This window comes from Calliopsis andreniformis, chromosome 10 (genome assembly GCF_051401765.1).
Source record: "Calliopsis andreniformis isolate RMS-2024a chromosome 10, iyCalAndr_principal, whole genome shotgun sequence".
Classification (NCBI taxonomy): domain Eukaryota; kingdom Metazoa; phylum Arthropoda; class Insecta; order Hymenoptera; family Andrenidae; genus Calliopsis; species Calliopsis andreniformis.
In genome coordinates, this window is record NC_135071.1 from 8,787,961 (window position 1) to 8,808,238 (window position 20,278).

The 20,278-nt window shown below is 39.7% G+C and overlaps 1 protein-coding gene across 1 annotated transcript in view; it reads right to left on the bottom strand.

Annotated features, from left to right (window-relative positions):
- The window catches only part of Myc (bHLH transcription factor Myc), a 32,592-nt gene extending 15,971 nt beyond the window's left edge, over positions 1–16,621 (bottom strand). Inside the window, exons 1-2 of the mRNA XM_076387220.1 lie at positions 16,125–16,621; positions 8,356–9,138 (exon numbers count right to left, since the gene is read on the bottom strand). Of these exons, the coding sequence (XP_076243335.1) occupies positions 8,356–9,133 (778 nt within the window). The 5' untranslated portion in view covers positions 9,134–9,138; positions 16,125–16,621. The remainder of the gene's footprint in view (positions 1–8,355; positions 9,139–16,124) is intronic.
- Between the last annotated feature and the right edge of the window lie 3,657 nt (positions 16,622–20,278).

Here is a 20,278-nt window from a genome sequence, read left to right on the forward strand (position 1 = left end):
GTCCGTGCATTCCCCTCGTCGTACATCGTCGGCGTGGCAACCCTGACGACTTCTACCTTGTCTCGAGGACTGTGCGATTTAAAGTTCGGATCGTTTCGGAGCGATCACGTTTGTCGCATGACGAATGAGCTCGTTGTTTTTGATGGTTAAATTAGAAACGACGGAATACGAGTGTCCAGCTTGACTGCGGCAGCCTGCTGCTTCTAGCGCGCATGCCCAGACGAAAGTTAGGAGAGCGGGTTTATAGATCCCCTTTACTCTATGTTTAGAGGACCTATACTCGTGGAGAATTCGTTCCCATGAACGGGGCCGTTTATTGCAGAGTGGATTGAAAGGTGAAGTAATAGAGGTGCACTATTTTCTTGAAGCAGTACTGGGCTATAAAAGTCTGTTGAATTTTTTAATAATTAACTCGGGAAAATCTGAACCCCTGTCAAAAACAAGAGGTCAGACCACAAATAGGTACAATTTACTTTTGAGTCACATGTGAATTAGTTGTCACGTGTGGAACATGGTATTCCACTTTAAGTGGTTGAATCTGATAAATAGGATTTATGGTACGTATTGCCTTCCTTGAAATAGGGATATATGTCAGTAACTATTAGCATAAAATATGTGGTATTGGGCTAGCGCTCTTTCACTAAACTTTCATAAAACTTTTTCATAACTACATTTTCTTGCAGATGTACTGCCATTTATTGTCTATCATGAAAGAAGCATTCGCGTATAAGTGGACGTAAGAAACGTGTCCCTAACATAGGGACATGCAATCTAGCTTATTGAAACAAATATAAACAGTTTTCTTGAATGAACATTGGCGTATCTCATTCATATCTCAATATCTTCTTGGTACAATCGCCTGAACTTTGAGATAAACAGGGCATTGGTGCAAAGGTCTGGGCTGATATTCAAAACGTTTGCTTTTGACTGCCATCCAAAACGGGGCCAATCCCTTTAATCAGAGGTTACGCAAAAGCGAGAGATTATTCCCCAGCGTCCGATACTATTTTATTGTGTAATATAATTCTTCCAAAGTGAACCTGTCCGTTCATTACGAAAAGAGAAGTTGAATCTGTTAATGACTTTAACAAGGTCACGGTCTCCGGTTCACTGAATCTACAGTGTCTCGGTGACCCATCTGACCACGGTCAAAAGTAGCCACTTGTAAGTAGTGGACCCTGACAATTACCAATTACGAACGATGACATGAAGGTCGAATTTGCGATGTGTCCGGTCGCACGGTGCCGTCTTCTTAATCCATTAAGTCCGGCGATCAGGAAACGGCACACTTTATAAGACCCCATCGACGTCGTTTACGAATTCTCACACTGGCTTGCGGCTTTCTCGGTTCAATCGTTTGTGTGATTGGGTAACGTCAATCGAAAGTTAGGACCAATTATCGACCCTTCCGAAATTTAAGATTCGTAAACTCGTTGAACTGGAAAATTGAATCGTTTCGGGATTTTCTGCTTGGAGGATTCATTGCCCGCGCGATGGGAGTATGCTGAGCATATTAGAAGAGAATATTTTAAAACTTAACAGACTTATAGCCTCTCAAGTCAAGACACTGTCAGGTCATGAGTTATCGTCTGTTTTCACAAACGTACAGTTTAATGAGCGACTAGCAAAGAATAAAAGTTGGACAACGTTCAAAACGGTGAATCAACAAAGTGTTGTTGCGCATGCATCAACCTTTTCAATGTCGCTTGTAACTGTCTACTTCTTTTTCTGCTATAATACAAGTGCTTCGGAGCAAACACATATACACTTTCGCTGTTTCGCGTGTGCCTCTAGAACATGGCATAGTGTATCTTCTACAGGCAAATCTTCGTACATGAGCCAAACGGCATTTTGCATCGCATCGTTAAGTGGAGGGTCTTGTTTGAAAGTATCAAGTTCATTGTTCGCTTCCGCAGGCTGCTTAGACTAACCATCCTTCCTCTCTAAACAATCCTACTAACCGTGGATTGTGCACGAAACATTAATGAGAGTACACAGCCAACGTAGCCTGTCCGAATTCATAAAAATTCAGAGGAATATTTCACATATCACCAAATACAAAAAATGTGAAAAAGAAAAAACAACTAATCTTTTCAAGATATAAAATCTCCCTTAACCATTTCGGCTGAAATTTAGTCAACTACGTGAGCCATAAACATCTGTATTATAATTATGAAAGTAGTTCAACTAAAAATTCTGAAGTTGAATTTATTACTTATTTGGTGTTGCATCGATTAACATTATACAATAATGTGATAAATCCAACTTTGTCAGATTTTTTACTTAGAACACTTTCGTCAATAGTGGGACATTTAAGAGGGTCAAGCCACAGAACACATAAAATTCTTTTTTGAGCTAAAGTAGTTATCACTTGTGAGAAATATTCCAATTCCTAATTTCAAACAAGCACATAAAAATTTGTCAACTCATCAATACTAATACTGCGTTATTCGGAAACTTCGTGCTTTCAGTAAAATAAGAAACTTTATATTTTAATGTGAGCATTGCAAAACATCTCATGCCTTTTGAGAAAATGAAATTTTAAAATGGCAAAAGATTATAGAAAAAAATGGTGTATACCAGACCGAATAAAAACTCAAATACATTAAAATATGACTTCTTATTTTACTTCAAAATCGGCACAAGCTTTCTAGAAAACCTAATAGGAATCCTATTATTATCTTTCAGTCACAAGAAAAACGTCACAAAGCTTCGCCTAACAAGGACACCGGCAACAATGTTAGCTCCACTACACTTGATAGATAAGACGGTGTGGGAATCACTCACTTTTTCAGCACGCGCGACATGTCACAATGCAAGCGCCAGATCGTGCAAAAATATTAATCGATACGCGGCATTATCGTTCAACTTGATATATAATCGTCAGAGAGGTCGACACGAGTGTTAGTCACGTGTGCGCGCGTAACGTCTTCGCACACGTGCACGCGAGTGCAAGTGACGCACGTGTGTGCATCGTCGCGCGGCACCGCGACGACTCCCTTCCTCGTCATGCTCTCCTATCCATACGAACGACGCACACGAGCCGGCGATCGTCGTTTAAACGAGCCCCTCGCGCATGTGTACGAGTCGGGGTACCGTCTGTGCAAAGGATGATGTCGCCATGTCGCGCAATCAGGTGGAGAACGCTGGCGCAATTTTCGCCAACGAGGTCTAGGAGACAGTGGGAGCCCCAACGTGATGTCTAGCGTGTCAGAACGCTTTTCCCGGAATCATTATAGTTAGATCCAGGGAAAAGAAGCACGTGACGAAGATTGCTGATTACGAGAGAGGTAACTGATGTGGCGCCTTGAAAACGATCGTAACCGCTGGAAATCTAATCGCCAGACCAGGCTAACCAACGATTCGAGGAATTCCTGCTACGCGCGAATTTTTATGGGATGCTTAATTGCTTTTTGTGCTCTACCTTGTGTAACGTAGCTCTTTCTCTCTCTTTCTGTGGAGTGGCGAGGTAATTAAACGGCAGTGTTGCACTATGTTGCTTTATGGAAACAGGGAGAATCTACGGGATTAATTTAAGTGGTATTTCGTTACCTTTCAGTCATTTCCTCGGGAAGGATATTATCTTTCATCGAAGCCTTTGTAGCATGAGATGCTTTTGCCGTCGTCTGCTTCCCTTTCTAACTGTTTCTGTGATCCACTAATGTATGTATATGTTCATATGTTGCTTGAGTTTTCTTGACAAGAGAGACGGTAGACATTGTCAACCTATCATGGCAACTTTCATAGTATCGTATACTTTCCCTCTGGGGAAGCTCCAAAAGGTTTACCTCACGAGCGCTTGCTTGGACAGCGCTGCTCTATAGGGTAAATCCGAGAAAGATGATATATGAAGTATCTTTGAGCCTGAGTACATCATAAATCGGAATGAGTGCGACCTCAGATTATTAATTCGAGTTAATAAGTTCTAATTAATTACTGTTATTATCTTATTTACATACATGTATTTAGCGTATTAAATAAGTTGCTGAAATTTTAAACTGTCAAATTAGAATGAAAAAATTTCTATTCAAAAAATTATTTTTCAGTTCTATGAGACAGACGTAAATGACATCTTCATCCTCTGAACCATCCCCTTGTTTTCAGAATTTTATGTTAACAATCAAGACGAAATTATGAATGACAAGCATCTAATATATGTGTCTAGTGATCAAGTTAATAAGTAGTAACAATATCTTTACTCATTCTCGTTCCTAGAACCTCCAAACCAGCACTCAACTTCAACAAGAAACAAATTCATCAAAACAATCGTCCCATAATTATATTACCATCCTTGAAGACATAACGACCTATTATTCGTCCACTGACCCACTTTTTCGACGCTTGAACGTCCAACCCTGACACGTATTCGAGCGAGACATCTTAACGGTTCCCATCGATGCAGTAATAATCTATCAAGACGTCCCCTTCCCCACTGGCAATCATCCTCGTCATTGAAAGCAAACGAACGTAACCTCCGTGGCAATTAAATTGCATGTACGTCCTGCACCAGACTGCATGCGATGCACTATTCTCGACAACAGAGAAGCCTGAAGCAGAAGAGCCTGTCTCGAATATGTTTACGTTTCGGTAAATACGGGTATAAAATATTCACAGTAATACGGGTAACGAGATTATTTCTGAGGGGGGCCCCTGGCAACTGTTGTTGCAAATGGGTTGAACTGGATTTCATATGCGGCGACATATTCGAAGTGTATCTATACTCCATTTAATTTTATTCAACCTGAATCAACGACAGATTTTTAATCAAATTTGTATTCCTTTATATTCGTATTTTATTGAAGTAATGGGTCCGTCAAAATCCTATTCTGTTAAATTTTTGTTCCAGTTATATTGGCTCTGGAAAAGATTGACTTCTCCAAGAAAGTGAATATTATATTACCGAATTGTAATTGTGACCCGCTAAGTGGAATAATTTCTATAATCCCCAATCTGGTTTTTGAAAAGTAGTTTCAGTGAATTGGTAAGTGTTTTTTATAAAAAATAAAACCAAACACAAAATGAGCCAAACCAAATCAAGAATAATGGATTTATATTTGTTACCATGGGTTAATGATCAGAGACTAGACTTCCAATTTATGTCGGACTTATCATCACAAAGACTTCGCGAATCAACTGGTACTGTCTATAAAAATTTCAAGACTCTACATTTCCTAAAATTGACAAAGCCATCAATTTGACAAAAACCTACTTATAATTCTATTTGTTCAATTATTTTTGTAAGCAAATGGCACTTGTAGTTACTCACTAATCCTTCACATAACATTATAAAATATCCTTAACTTCTGATATGAAACTTCAAAATATCCCCTCTCATTTTCATTATACATTCACCGTACAAAACTGCGACAAAATGGATGCGTAGCTCATCGAGTCCTCTTGTTATCCAGACTAAATAGACTTCAGTAAAACTTTCCCAACCGAAATCCAATGCGATATTCTGTTCGAACAAATGAATAATCACCTCTGACAAACATATTATGCGCTGCGAAACGGCGCAGAATCCCCAGACGCGGCGCGGACTCAGCGCATGCCTAAGAAAGGCGCGAAGATTTTTGTTCTCGCGAGCTACCTGCACGGCTTATCAAATTGGCTAGGTAAATACACAGCACGCGTGTCATTGCACTCGACACACGCGAGCCGCGAGCAACGAATTCCAACCGCGGTGCTGCGCGTCGCAAAATTCTCACGGCTGCTCGTCCTCGGAAAAATATCGTGGGTTCGAAAGAACATCCCGTGTATCGACCTCCGAACTCGCCTGGAACGAGTTCCCCCGTTTTTGCGTCGCTCAGCCGTCGGCCAGCGATGACGAATAACCGAGCCCGCGCAATTTGCATATCCAGGCGGGCAGACGAACTCGGCGAAGTGCGCTCCTCGTTGGGTATCAATTGCGCTCGATTACGGAGATCTATAGTTCGACCTTGCCCTTGCCTTCGTCAGAGACCACAAAAGAACCGGCCGAATAAATTCACGTCGACGAATTTAGCGGCTCAGCCGACGAAAAGTGTTTTTAATCGATACAGAACCGGATTTTTTTGTTCGTTTCGCGAAGAATGGAGCTTGTAACTGTCGAACGGGTGATGGTGTGCGAGGCTTGTGAATGCTGGAGAATAGATTGTGTTAGACGGTTGGAAGGGAGTTGCAAGTTGGGTGCACGAGGAAGCTGCTAATCACGTGCTGTTACAGGGTTGTTTCGATATTAACTGTATTCTACATTCGTTCTTTTGGTGTTCGAACTTTAGCTGGTATTGTAACCTAATCCATAAATTCTAAAGCATGTACATTTTCTATTCTGTTGCAATTTGTGAGGTGTACGTAAACCTTCATGATTATTCAGTACATATGTATATACTATGCTGCATTTTTGCCTAATGTTTTACTATAAAGAGTCTTAGAAACGTGTATACTTAATGAAAATACAATTTGAGGCTATATATCGAATTATCATGTACGTTCTCACTCTATGTTAGAAAAAATATGGTTTAGTGACGAGGTCAAAAAAGATGAGATAACCACTTAGTAGTTATTTGTTTTATCAACTGAATAATTACTGGTAATGTTGAGATCGCCAGTTGGAGATCGCGAACCAAAGTCCAAGCGTTAGTAATTCAGCGAAACAGCTTAGCTTGTAACAACAGGGACATTTCCAATAATCTTGCACTTAATGTAACTAGTATCCTCCGGATCACATTCTTTTAATCTCGTCATTCAAGCATTTCACACATTATGCAAATGTGATAACTGATAATATTTGCAGTGTACGTATATTCACAAATCACATTTTTATGCAATGCATATGCATCAGCAGATTTTTTTAATTATTTTTTTTTTTTGTGATCGAGTATTGGATAAGGAAATGTGAATCTACATTTTTTCACTTGTAATGAAACAGAGAAAAGTCGATTCTAAGACAAATATAGCAAAAACCATCGTTCTAATCGCGTTCCATTTCGTAACGAATATTCAAATCTTATAGTATAATTCATTACTATGTTTATTTAATTTAAAAAATTTCAAATTTAATAGCTCGAATAATTTTAATTATTTTTACTAATATTTCAATTTTAAGTGAGGATTAAACTTTTTCTACTTTTTCAACTAAGTGAGGATTAAAATTATAATTTAATTACAATTAAAAAAGAATCGTTAAGAGAATATGTTTTGCAAAAATACTGTTCAAATAATACAGCATTCTTTAAATGAAATGATGGGATAATAGACACTTTGCAAGTGTCACTTGTAGTATGCAAATCCAGTTCAAAATTGAGCTATTAAGTAACCAATTACTCCTGACAAGAAACATCTTCAGTGTATTTAAAAATGATTGAAAGCTAATTAACTTCATTTGACACACAGCGAACGCTGTATTTACAAAAAAAAGTGGCGCCGTATAACTATTCCAAAATGTCTAACATTCCTAATGAATAATTTACAAGTGGAATGGTCGGACGTCTTATAGGCGTAAAGCTAAAATGACTGTGAAACTATACCTACAAAGCGGAAGTAGGTGTCATGAACTATTAAAAGAAACAAGACTTGCTGGAAATAGAACTATCCAGTGATTTAAAAAAAATATGTAAATGTTATGAAGAAAGTAAATTGACGTATCATTTTAACACATGTTGTAAAAATGATAAAAGCATATTTAAAATATAATAAGTGAATGAATTTTTGAAAATATTTTAAAACCCAGAAAATGAGTTTTGTCTTCTCTGGTTAAGAGATCAATACTTCGACTAATATAATTTATCTAAACAGGGTGTTCTTATACATATAGACAATTATACTTAACGTGTAAAATTAACAAAAAATTCTAATAAAATCTAGTACAGAAAATATGTGACTAGAACAAAACAATCTTCTTCAAACTGAAAATACCTATAATAAGGCAACATATTAATTTATTACCTGCTGACTTTTTCCCCAAATCTTTCACGTGACTGTATAAATTTAAGTTATTCGCCAAGTGGATTTAATTAAAACAAAATTTTTGTTTGTTTACCAAAAAAAGTTCGCACTTAGGCCTTATGATCCACACATTATAAAATAGCAAGGTAAGTATAGGTGACCCCAAAATAGAGACTCATGACAGTTGATAGATCAAAACGAATCTTTAATTACAAACCGAACTCCTAAATCTTAACACTAAATATCGTTTCAAAAATCTACAAAATTGACTAGCAAAAAAGGTTTCTTAAAATTTCACCAGATTCTTTCTTTGATCTCAACAATATCCAAGATAACGATCACGTTGAACATCTTAGCATAAAGAAAAAGCACAAGTAACAGAACAAGGGGGAGCAAGTAATAGTAAAACGTAAGAAAATCATGACTCACCGGAGTCGGAGGGTGTCTGCACGCCAAGGTGTTCCAGGTTCTTGCCAATAGGCTGATTCAGATGATAACAGTGATCGCTGAGGGTGTTCCTGATATTGGTCTCCTTGTGCACTTGACACTGACCTTTGTCGTCCTCTTTCCTCCTGTCGTGAAATCTGACCAGCTGACCGGTAACTTCGCTCACTGGCACAGCCTTGGTAGCCGCCTCTGACATGCACTCGGACAGTTTCTCGTGTATGTTGATCTGATCGTGCCTGAAGTAGGGTCCCTCGTCCTCCGTCTCTGTATCGGAGGCCGAGCTCTGCGGTGTTTCCGGCCTCGTGGAGTCGCCGTCGCTCTCCAGATTTCTAGCACGGTAGTGTTGCTGGGCCTGTAGCTGCTGGCTGGCCCCCAGTGACGTGGTCGTCGCCGTCTGCGCGCAGTTAGCTCGAGAAATCAACAGACTACGCCCCGCCGGTACCTTCTTCTGTATCTGTGAGTCCTTCTTCGCGGGCAACGTCCTATTGTGTTCCTTGCTGATACACAACCCTGCCCACATGCAGTCGTGATGACGTATCTCCCGCGACTCCAAACAGGTCCTCTTGTCGTAGAAGAGGTCGTGCAAGACGCCGTCGTCGACGGTCCTCTCGTGATAAGTGTCCAGGTGGGTGTCTACCACTCGGTCCAACGGGAAGTCCAGGTCGAACTTCTTCCATATGTCGTCGGATACCATCGTCGCAGTGTCCAGAGGCTCGTCTAGCAGGCCCAGGTCAGAACAATCCCAAACTGGCACCGGCATCTCGCCTAGAGTAATTCGGACATTTCGTTTTGGTCAGACTTTGGATTATTTCTAGCGGATAGCTTCAATTGGATCGTGCCGAGTTCTGAGTGAAGAGCGCCGACGACAAAGGGACGGCAGAGAATGGTACTACCTGCGAGGGGTCGCGACCTGGGCGAACTGTTTTCAATGGAGCCGCCCTTAACGCGAGGTAACAGATTAGTATTAGGGAATTGCTGGATTATTAGCTGCGAAGCTTAGTCGATTTATGGGGATTTTCAAGTGGCATAATAATAATCGTGTGCGAAGGGTTCTAGTTTGGAAAAACCTAATTCCGCAACAAAGTATCTTGAGGGATAATGTAATTCTTTGTATTGTTGGGAATTTCTAGATCTGAGGCATATCTGGATTTTTTAGTAGTTATTCAAACACGTGGTTAGATAACTGTATTTCAACACTTTCACTGATGTTTTAGAGAATTTGTGTTATTGGTACTTCGTTTCTCTTTATGGTATAAGTATATGAGAAATAGAACTTTCACTTTTCTATTATGCACACTTACAACAGATAAACTAATTTTATAAATTCCAAATAAAGAATCAGAGATTCAAAAGTCGGAAATTGACTACTGTCTTTCACATTCTATAGAAAGGTAACAAAAACTAGAAGTTACAAAATATAAAATTAAGTAACTTCCTCGTTATTTTCCATTTTTTTTAAAACCATATTAAAAAAAATTATTTAATACTAACAACGATACTGCTCAAGTACTTCCTAATTGAACAAAAAAATAAACTCACGTAAAATATCTTTAACAGGATTAGACCATTACCCCCAGATGTATCTAGCTATTGGTTCACCCATCATAACTGCACCACGTGAAAGTGATGAATTGTAAACAAAATTCCACAGATCTCTAGGAACGTGAAACCCTAACAGCTAATATTCATCAACTAACGTGTTAATCCGAATCTACCTAGAAAAGATTTGCCCAGGTTAAGACCTATCCTTTCCGAAGCAGAAACTAAACGTTCTCATTGTTGCATTTCAGCTCAAAAACGGGTCGATCGTCGACACATTATATCGATCATCGTCGAGATCATCCATCAGTTGCGCGAGATTTGCCTCTTCCTGGTCGATATTACAACATGTTGCTTCACCGTAGCGGTAATAACGCTGCAGTATTGCGCCTAGTGTCGTAACAAGTCGGTGCATTATCACGAGAATCAGTGAAATGAATACAGTTAATGCTATGAAAATATGAACTAAGGTCGTAAGTTGCCTCGCGTGTTCGCATTAAAAATAGACGTCCTTCGTTGCTGCTCGCTTCGTAGTTTTTTCACAGGTGGCAGATCACCTTAATGGAACGAAACGTGTGCTAGTATGGAGTATTGATTACGGAAAAAAGGATTATTAATATATACCTCTATCAATTTTTCGCGGTTCTCGCCGAACGTCACGCAAGTAGTCTTCATTTGAAATGTAAACGAGTTTGATAGCCACGAGTGAATCGTGGTGAAACGGAACCAGAAAGCAAGGAACCGGTGGGATGCGCGCAACGACAAATCAAACTCGTACGACTAGCGACACCTAGGAGACTCTCGACCCTCGATAAATCACCAGCGGGAGCGCCAAATCCCTAGCGAAACCGTTACGTCTTTTTCAACGAGTCAATCGCGCCACGGAGCGTTTTTAACACCCAGCTGCTGACCCTAAGCCCTACCCAGATCCCTTACGGTCAGACTCGCAGAAAGTCGAAGTATCTCGGAACACAAAGGAATTTACAATGGCGTAACGGCCAAAAAATGTCGCGCTCCTACAGAATTGCATTGCTTAGTCATCTTAGTAACGCATCCTATGACTGGTTCTACACGTTTCTTCCAAGTTTCACGATTAGTTGTACGCTGCGTTCGTGTTAGAGTGTAATTGTACATACTAGGAAGAACTGAAAGACATTGATGCTTGGAAAAATCAATTCTCTCTTACAGAGATGACGCATCGTTTTACGTAGGAGTCGCCGATTGATGTTGGCACGATCTTAACCTCCGCTGATCTCGCCCCGCTTTAGAGTCGTCCATTGACGGCAGAGAACGGTGACGAGAGCGAGGAGTCGGTCACGCTGCGAAAAGTCGCATGGAATGACACGATCTGGCTCTCTCGTTCAAGTGACTCACGATTACAAAGAAATTCGCGGTGGTATATCGGTTTCGTGCATCTACACGCAACGCCGCGCCGGGACACGATGCTTTTTATTGCCCGGCATATTATAGCGCAAACATTACATCCGCTCGATTAAGCCCACCTCGATGACAACCGAACGCTGTTATCGCTCGCTTCTCACACGCAACAGACCGCCCTGCACTTTTAATTAATTGTTTCAACGCCACGCCGACCCAATTGTTGAGGAAATTTTTACGTTCTGCGGTTCGACTCTTGGAAATGGGAAAAATTCAAGTGCGAATTAGTGGCTAATGTTTTGCGTACTGATGTTAGAAGTTATCCTTTTTTAAATGTTAATGATATTGCTGTGTAGTACCGTTAATGTCATTCTGAATTAACACGTTGATCTTATATCGGTTATTACATATGTGTAGCTATCAGTGAATAGGAAGATAATATAAGTTAACAATTTTTAAATATTGAATTTATTACTTATTTTGTAATGTAAGTCGATGCAATATCAAATTATTAAATTTGATTTTCTTCTCATTTTTGACGTAGATCACTTTCATAATTACCAACAGTTACGGGGAGCAATTTTTATATAATTAGATACAAGTGACAATAACAAACACAATTATGAACATTAATAAAAATTATAGCAATAGCTGCTAGAAGAAGGGAAGCACTTGTAAAATAAGTATAAACATTAATACAAAATAGTTGTTCTCTAAGGTGGAATTATTGGCAATAATGATAGCATTTTTAGTGAACCTAGTGTCAACGTGTTAATTTTTAATCAAATGTACTTTGAAATATTTTTTTTAAATTTGAACACGTTTTTAAAACTATTTTCAGGTAAATAGAGATATGTTTATAAGTAGGTGCCCTCGGCGTTTTATAAAAATTACGAATGTCTCTCATATCAAATGGTAGTCGTGAAATAAAAATATTACTTTAGAATAATTAATAAATATATACGTGTTCCATGAAATGTCATTGCCTATCACGAACTAGGCAACTTGAATATTCACTCGAGACTCTATTCTACCGTTATTCTGTTACACGTCATCACATTTTGTGTAAAATAACTTTCATACGCAGCTGGTTTTTTCTACTATTTTACAAAGGCATATTGTAAAATTACACAATAAATGTCACAATGAATTATTTAAATAATAGTTACTTCATGAGATCATTTATCACTTTACTTTCACAATGTTTTATTCATTCACACTTTTAAATTTGTATAAATTATAAATCTTCATGTTAAATACACTACGATACGAATATTACCGCAAAATAATCGACAAACTGATTTTTCACAAAAAATTAAAAATGTTATTTAATTGAATATTCAATTTTTAATTTGAATGTAAAATTGTGAATTCTAATTTTCTATAGTAAAACAATTAAACATTAAATATTCACGTTACTAAACATAATGAATTCCTTGAAAACCAAATAATTATGCATTGATCTGTCGAATTAAATGATTTTAAATCTTGTAATACTTGTATGACACTTCCCGAAAAAGTTTTTATACATTATCAATTCCCAATATTTGTTCAATGCCTTATAAACTGATCCTACGTCTCACTAATCCATATAGTAAAAAAAAAACTAACACCGTAACGGATAATTAGAACATATCTCATTATTCAAGACCTCGTTTCCCAAATTCTTTTCCCGACAGTGTATTGCTTACCTCCAAAAAAACACCACAACTAAAGAATACAAAAAATGTAAACCTAACACTGGATACGTAAACTCTCCAAGAGTCAGAACCAGAACAAAAAGGCAGTTCGATCTCGACGAAAAGCCAAGCGGCGGCATCTTCGTCAATATTTCCGTGAGATCCTTATCAAAAACGGCCGCGGGGCGAAGCCAGAAAACCTGGTAACAACGACGACACGCAACAAGAAAAAGTGAAAGGGTAGAGGGGGAAGGGCCGTGGCCTTTGTGGCTGGCTCGGTCGGCCGTGAAAAACGCGCACCATTGAAAAACAATGATACATTATATTCGTTCCTCCTTTTGCCCCTATTTCGCCGCTGAATCGTACAAAAGACGGTAGGTAGGGGAAATCACCTTCCTAGAACAGCCTTGGGAGCGAAAGAAAGCATCTTGGGACACGCGGCGAAAGGGAGAGGGCGAGAGAGCGAGAGAAAGAAAAAAAAAATAAACTTTCGTTTAAACGGTTCTCGAATGGTCGTCTCCGAGCGGTTCCGCGCGAAAAAACTGTTCCTCGTCCCCGATAGTAAACAAAGCAAGGAATGTTTTGGGAGAGGAACATCGAAGAATAATTGCCTGCCAAGAATTCCGTCGCGATTCTTCGGCACAATTCCTCGTTCCGATTCTGTCAGGTAGAAGATCGGGAAATGATTTTTTCGATCGCGTCTTCCGTCAGGGATAGCGATCGAATCGCGACACTTTTCACCGAAGCGGCAAAAAGCGAATTTCACCTGGTTCGATGCGCGAGACACACTCGATTCCCTGTAGTTTATTTGCCTGCCACGGGAGAAAGAGATAAGAGAGAAAGAAGGGAAAATAATTATTTGACCCAGCTCGATAACGCCGCTTTCGTTTAGACTTTCGAAAATTTGTATACAGAGTGGAGTCGAGGAACGAGACTTTACGTGCTAAAGTAAATTCAAGCGGGCGGTTTGAAACGAATAAAAAAAATAAGAGCTTGTTGACTTTGTAAATAATACGACTGCTAAATTATTAGATCACATATTTTGTGTCATCTTTACGTTTTTCAGGCTATGCAGAGATACTGTCACAAAGATAAAATGATACAAAGTTACACATTTTTAGTGTTGAGAAACTGACATTCGATGTTTTAAACCTTGATTCTGTATTAATAACATCTGTTTCATATCCTCGTTTTTTGAAAGGAGTTCTTTTAATTTTCTTTTGTTAAAAAGACGAATTCTATATTGTAGACTTTAATTGAGACATATGTGCACAAGTACTTTCAAATTTATTGAAAATATGACACATCGTATTATGATATCACTGAAAAGACGAAATTAGAAAATGATTCAGTTTAATTTCTTTCCACTAAATCAGTGCATATTTTTAAAATTTTGTACGTATTCAGATTCACAGTTACATGCAATAGAGATGAATTAAATCACTGTCAAGGAATTACAAATAAAACTCTCGTCAATTATAGCTTAGTACCCTTAGGTCTATTGATAGTGTAACAGTATGTCTGTCAAATTTAATAAAACAGCTAAACTTCAATTACATAAATTTCGATATTTATTAACTGTCGATGACCGTATTCACTGCCATAAAACTGGTGATTGATATTGTGAACTTGCAATGTTTTTTTAAGATACAGGAAATAAACCTAAACACTTATCAACATTCAGATAACAGTAATAAACTTAGAGGTTCACTTCAAATGGCAAATGTGTTACTTGAAATTTAGAATCCTTCTATTTTTAATAACTTATATCTCTATAACTGAATAGACGCGAAAACTATCGAAAAATGATTTAGCAACGAACGACCCAGAAATTATATTTATCACTACAGCCTTTAAAAAACCAAAGATTAAAATGTATCTAAAGTCTCTTTCCATGACTGAATACCGTTTAGTAGCTTCCAAGAAGCTTCCGTGTCTCACACGTTTTCGGCCCACCCTATATACATAAACTAAACGACACGTCCAGCCCAAGAAGCTGGCGATCGATGGATCGAACTTTTCATCCTACACTCGTCGTCGAAACAGAAAACCGGTCCAGCTTTTGATAGGTGTTAGTATGGTTCTCGCTAACTTCCGCCGCGAACATTATTCTTGAAGCGTGTAACGAGTTGACAACTTTTCTACCACGCTTTAATTAAGAGAGGGATTTCTTCCCCGGATAAGAGACCACGACACACGGATAACAGAAACGAAAAATAACCTGCACAGCCTTCGGCCAGAGGTAGTCCTGAATTCCTAAAAATTAGAACCGCTCCGCGACTAGCTGTGGTATTGCACGACATTGCGATAGAAAGTGCAATGTATATCGGTCAACAAGTCTATCGTGACACGACACGTTTCACGTGCACCGATTCCGCTACTCGAACGCGAATTCTGAAATTCCTCCACTTACTTCGCGGCATCCTTAACACGTCACTTCAACCCAAAAGCGAATTTCATAATTGACAAAAAATAGAAAATTCCCTCTCTGAAAATACTTTTACGCGCCAAAAGTGAAACATTTGATTTTGTATTCAGACTGTCTTTATTATTCACGAAAACAAAGTATCGTCGCGAAAAGGCCGCGTACCGCGAGTTTTGGCGGCAAAGCTGCAGCAGTGCACATTAGCGACCGTACTCGCAGAGACACGGAGTGTCCGTCTATTTATAAAACATAGAGCACAATCAGCCCCGCTGAGATCGTTTGCCAGAAGAGAAATTCACAATTCGCAACAAAGTGTCGATGGAGGCTGCGTTTTCCGTGAAGCGAAGCGTCTCATCGATATTTATACGCGCGGAAGCGATGGAAAAAGGCGAGCGCGGCCGGCGAATGATTTGGCAGAATCCACGGTCGCGTGTTACGCGTCGGCCTCGAAAAAAGGCGGAATCCTAACCGCGGGCATTTGCAAGTCTAACAGCTTTTCGATCTGGCTCCCAGGCGATCGGGACACTCGCCTGCCCGCGGTACCGTTTTCCACTGGCATTCCGCTTCGATCGAGTCACGATTCATAATTCACTTCCCGAATGAACCGGACAGGAGAGGAGGCCTCTCTCCGACGCCTATCGTCGGTGGCGGCGATCGATCACTTGGAACTCGGCACAGGGAGATCCCTTGGGCTTACGTAAATGGCGAAATAAGTGCACTGGAGTACAAACCTGTCGGCCACTTCGCGTTGTAACTCAAGAGAGAAATAGTATCCACTGTGGAACACACTTTGGGTGCGAGTTCGAATCTCGCGCTGGAAAACTATGCGGTACGAGGAAGAGGCGCGTCCCGCCTGCTTCGTACGAAAACTCTTCTCCTGCTTCCGTGTCTCGTGTGACGCTCCGCGAGAGAGAGCGAGCGAATTCGCGGCACTCGGACGCTCGTCGTGGCAACGATCCTCCCCGTGGCGTCGCACGAAACCAGACGGCGGAAAATGCCCCGGGTAAAATTGTAATCCGCTCAGGCGATGCTGCCGCCGGTGCTACTGCCGCGAGGCCATAAACGATCCAGCCGTTTTCTTTTATCGTCGAGATTGTTGCTGTCGCCACGCGATAGAGTGCTGCTGCTGCTGCTGTCGTGTCCCGCCAGACGAGGGAAGAATTTCATTCTCGGCGCGATCCGTACGATAAGCCGGTGGGCTCTGACTCTGTGTCGCGCACGCGCACAGTGATCGACGACGACCCGATCTTTACTTTAAGGCCGGTTAAAGGCGACTGAACTGTTCTGCTCGTGTGCCTTCCATCTTCCGTAGGCATGCCCACCGCCACGGGATCCGGCGCCAGGGTCGTGCCGAGCACCGCGGCGCCCCGCCCTGGCTGCACGCGCCACAGCGCCGCGCCCGCTCGAATATTTTTCCCCGCGCCGAGTCTATCGCTCGATAATCGCGTACGTCGCTACTTTAACGACACTTCTCACCGCTCCCATTCTGTCTTTTGCCGCCGAGGGCCACGGACACTATGCGAATAATTACGTTATCGCGCGCCTTACGCGACGCGTGTGATTAGTGTGTCACACGATGCGATAATTTCGAGGATCGGGGAAGAGAGGTTCTGGATAGGGGGATTAGAGCGCGTTTCGCTTGGGAAAAAATGCGCTTTTCTGGCAATAACTCTTTTTAGCGTTGTTATTGAACGAGCTGTGTTTCAACTTTTGGGAATTATGTATTTTTCTGTCAACTTTAAGGTTTTCAGTCTTCTAATTTCCAATTTTAACAATTTTCAATTTTTAAGTGTTGGTATTAGTGAATATTAGTAAGAATAATTTTCTTTGACATTTTCAACGCTTCAAATACTTACTTCGATTGTCATCATTCAGCTGATTCGAGGAGGGAGCTTTTTGGCGGGATAGTTACATGTACATAACGCATTTTGTTCGGAAGGAACTCTTTTTTTTAATTCTATATCTTTGTTGTAGTTATTGAGAGAATTACGTATATCATGTTTATAATATTATAAATATAACAATTTTGTGAGTTTCAAAAAATTTTATAATAGATAATAAGAGATAAACAATTCCAAACATCGAATATAATGTTATTTTTTTTAACATGGCATGGTTTTATTACATTATCGAATAATAAACAATTATATTCTAATAACAATATTCTAATATTATTATGCGTATTATTATATATTAACTTATTACATATTATTATTTAATCGTAACGTTAGCAGAATATTAAAGTAGGTACTTTACTGGAATTCTTGCAATGGTAAATTACAAAATAAAACTCAAAAGACTGAAAATTTATAGTCTCTGATAATTTAATAATTTATATATTTGAAATGTAGTGAAATACAATTTTAAGATTCGAAAGTTTGGTTATTTAAACGTTTCAATATTTATGTACTGGAATTTTTGAATAATTAAAAAGTTTGAAAATCTCAAACTAAAAGTGGTAAAAATGTCAAGTGTACCTATAATTTACATTTCAAAATTTCACCCACTCGTTTCAATTTCATATACAATTGAACAGATATGACGTATTCCACTATTTACTAATTACCTTCGCCGAATACTCTCATATTTTAACTCAATTTTTATTCCACTGTAATGCGTACCGAAAGATGAAAACATTTTTATCAAGACACACACAAACAAAACACATAATTGAAATTTTGAACTTGATAAAACAAACAAATATTAAGTCATCTCATAAATAATGCTGTTTCCTATTTTACATTTTAATTCAGAAAATTAAAAATCCTTAGAAGAAGAGCTTCAAAAGTTATCTGATAAATCGGAAATGGTGGTAGATCTTAATTACTTCACAAATGAAAACATTTTCGAAAGCATTACTTATGGAATGACCTAAGGACTAAGGCATACAACTAATAATAAATGAAGGTTCCACAGAAAAAAGAAGAAATGTTAAGTTTTAGCATTTCATACGTATGAAAATAAGAAATTTTAATTTGCAATGTGACACAGCAGCTGAAAAAGACTACACACAGAAGTGTACAAAAAAATGTTAAACTTAAACTTCGTTAAAATTGGCATTCCCCCTTCTGGTGTGTTAACAGTTACCTGCTAGAAAGCAGTATGTTCATGCACATTATTGTCAATCAAATGCACCACGCAGCTCCTGAATTTTCCTACCAAGCTACAATTTTAGATTCGGTAGAACGTACATCGTCTTAGACGCATAGAAGTAATCCATCGCTCGTGACGTTACAATCCTCGTATACGATCGCTTGCTTCTATTTGAATAACAGGGGTCGAGTGATAATGAGCTCATTGAGAACGGGGTTGAACCGCCGAACAGCTTGCTACTGCTGCGACTTTCTATCATTGTTTTCGACAACTGTGTACCGATTACCGCACGCTCTCCCCCACATCGCACAGGTAGCGTCTCTTTTGTGTACGTAGACAGCTGCTTGCGTGTAATGGAGAGAATATGTTATGGTTTGATGTATGCCGTCTCATATGAGCCTGTCATGGGAGAAATGTGGAGGCCACATGTGGAACAGGGTTGTGGTTGGCAACCTGTCAGAACCTGTAAGGATTTAATACTACAACCAGACGCTTAATATTAAAGATACTCCGCGCGACAGGCGCTCCCATAGTTATTATTCCCTGAAACACTTCTGTGTACAAATAAACCTGATAGGAACAAAAAGAACCATTTACTGTAACCCTGTCCGCGAAGTTCCACTCGAAATTTTACTTTTGTTTCGTCTATAGTGTTCCCTGTGCCAAAGGGCTCGAACGATAAATAAATTTATAAATTACATTTCTGGGCCTTAATACGTAATCCGATAGTAACTTCCTCCGGCGCGCATTTAGCTTCAAGGCGACTGAAACAATCATATTCATGTTATTCCGCGTACGACGCCGTTTCAAACGGGGGTTACGTAACAGCACGCACGGAGCGCGCTGGAAACACGAGGGAAAACGCGCCAATATAGATTTCGTTTAGCTCAACTATCAATCCCTATATTCTCGATCGCCCTGATGCGATCGTCAACGAGTTGACGACTGGCAGAGTCGAGGACGTCCTCAGGATACGGAGATTTTGACACTGTAAAGGGGGCTAACCGAAGACGTTATTGATTTCCTCAGAAGTTCCCTGTTTTCTTGCGATCGACAGGTCGCGACAAGGGGAGAATGCTGCCGTTTGTCTTCACGTGAGCATAGCGGAGGTGCTCGCTGTTAGAAGCGCAGTATCCAGGAAGGATGGTCGTAACATAGCCCTTGACACACAATGTTGTGCAATTCGAAGCAGCACGGAAAGCGCTGCTGATAGTGTCTCTGTTACGTCACTAGTGGCATCAAGGGCTAGATTTATGAGAGGTTTTGATGAACTAAGATTACGGATCTCGTAAAATCACCATGTCACTGTTATCTTTATTTAAATTCTCTCGAGCCTGCTGAAAAACATGCTTCTCTTGAGGCTGATAGCGCGATTAAAGTTCTAACTTCAGTTCTGAAGCACGCGTACTATCGTAATCGACACTGATACTTCGAACTGATGATTGTGGGACATACTAAATAATCTTCGATTGCGTAAAACTAATTATTTAAGGGAGAAAATATTTACGGGGAATAGTAGTTTATATTTTGTATCATTTACGCTGTTCCATTGGATATTGGAAGGTTTTGGGATATTTTTTAGCAGCATGGATTATTTTAGTTGAAATTCTAGTGATTGGTGAAAATTTAGGTGCTGGGTGCAGAGTTGGCGAGATACGGTCCTGGAGGAATCCGTATGGGGGCCGCGCCCGCCCGATTCTCTTTCCATAATGTTGTATATTCTGCAAAAATTACGCTGTTTCGCTTGCAAAAACTTCAATCACGTTTGTCTGCAATGTTGATTGAAGCGTCT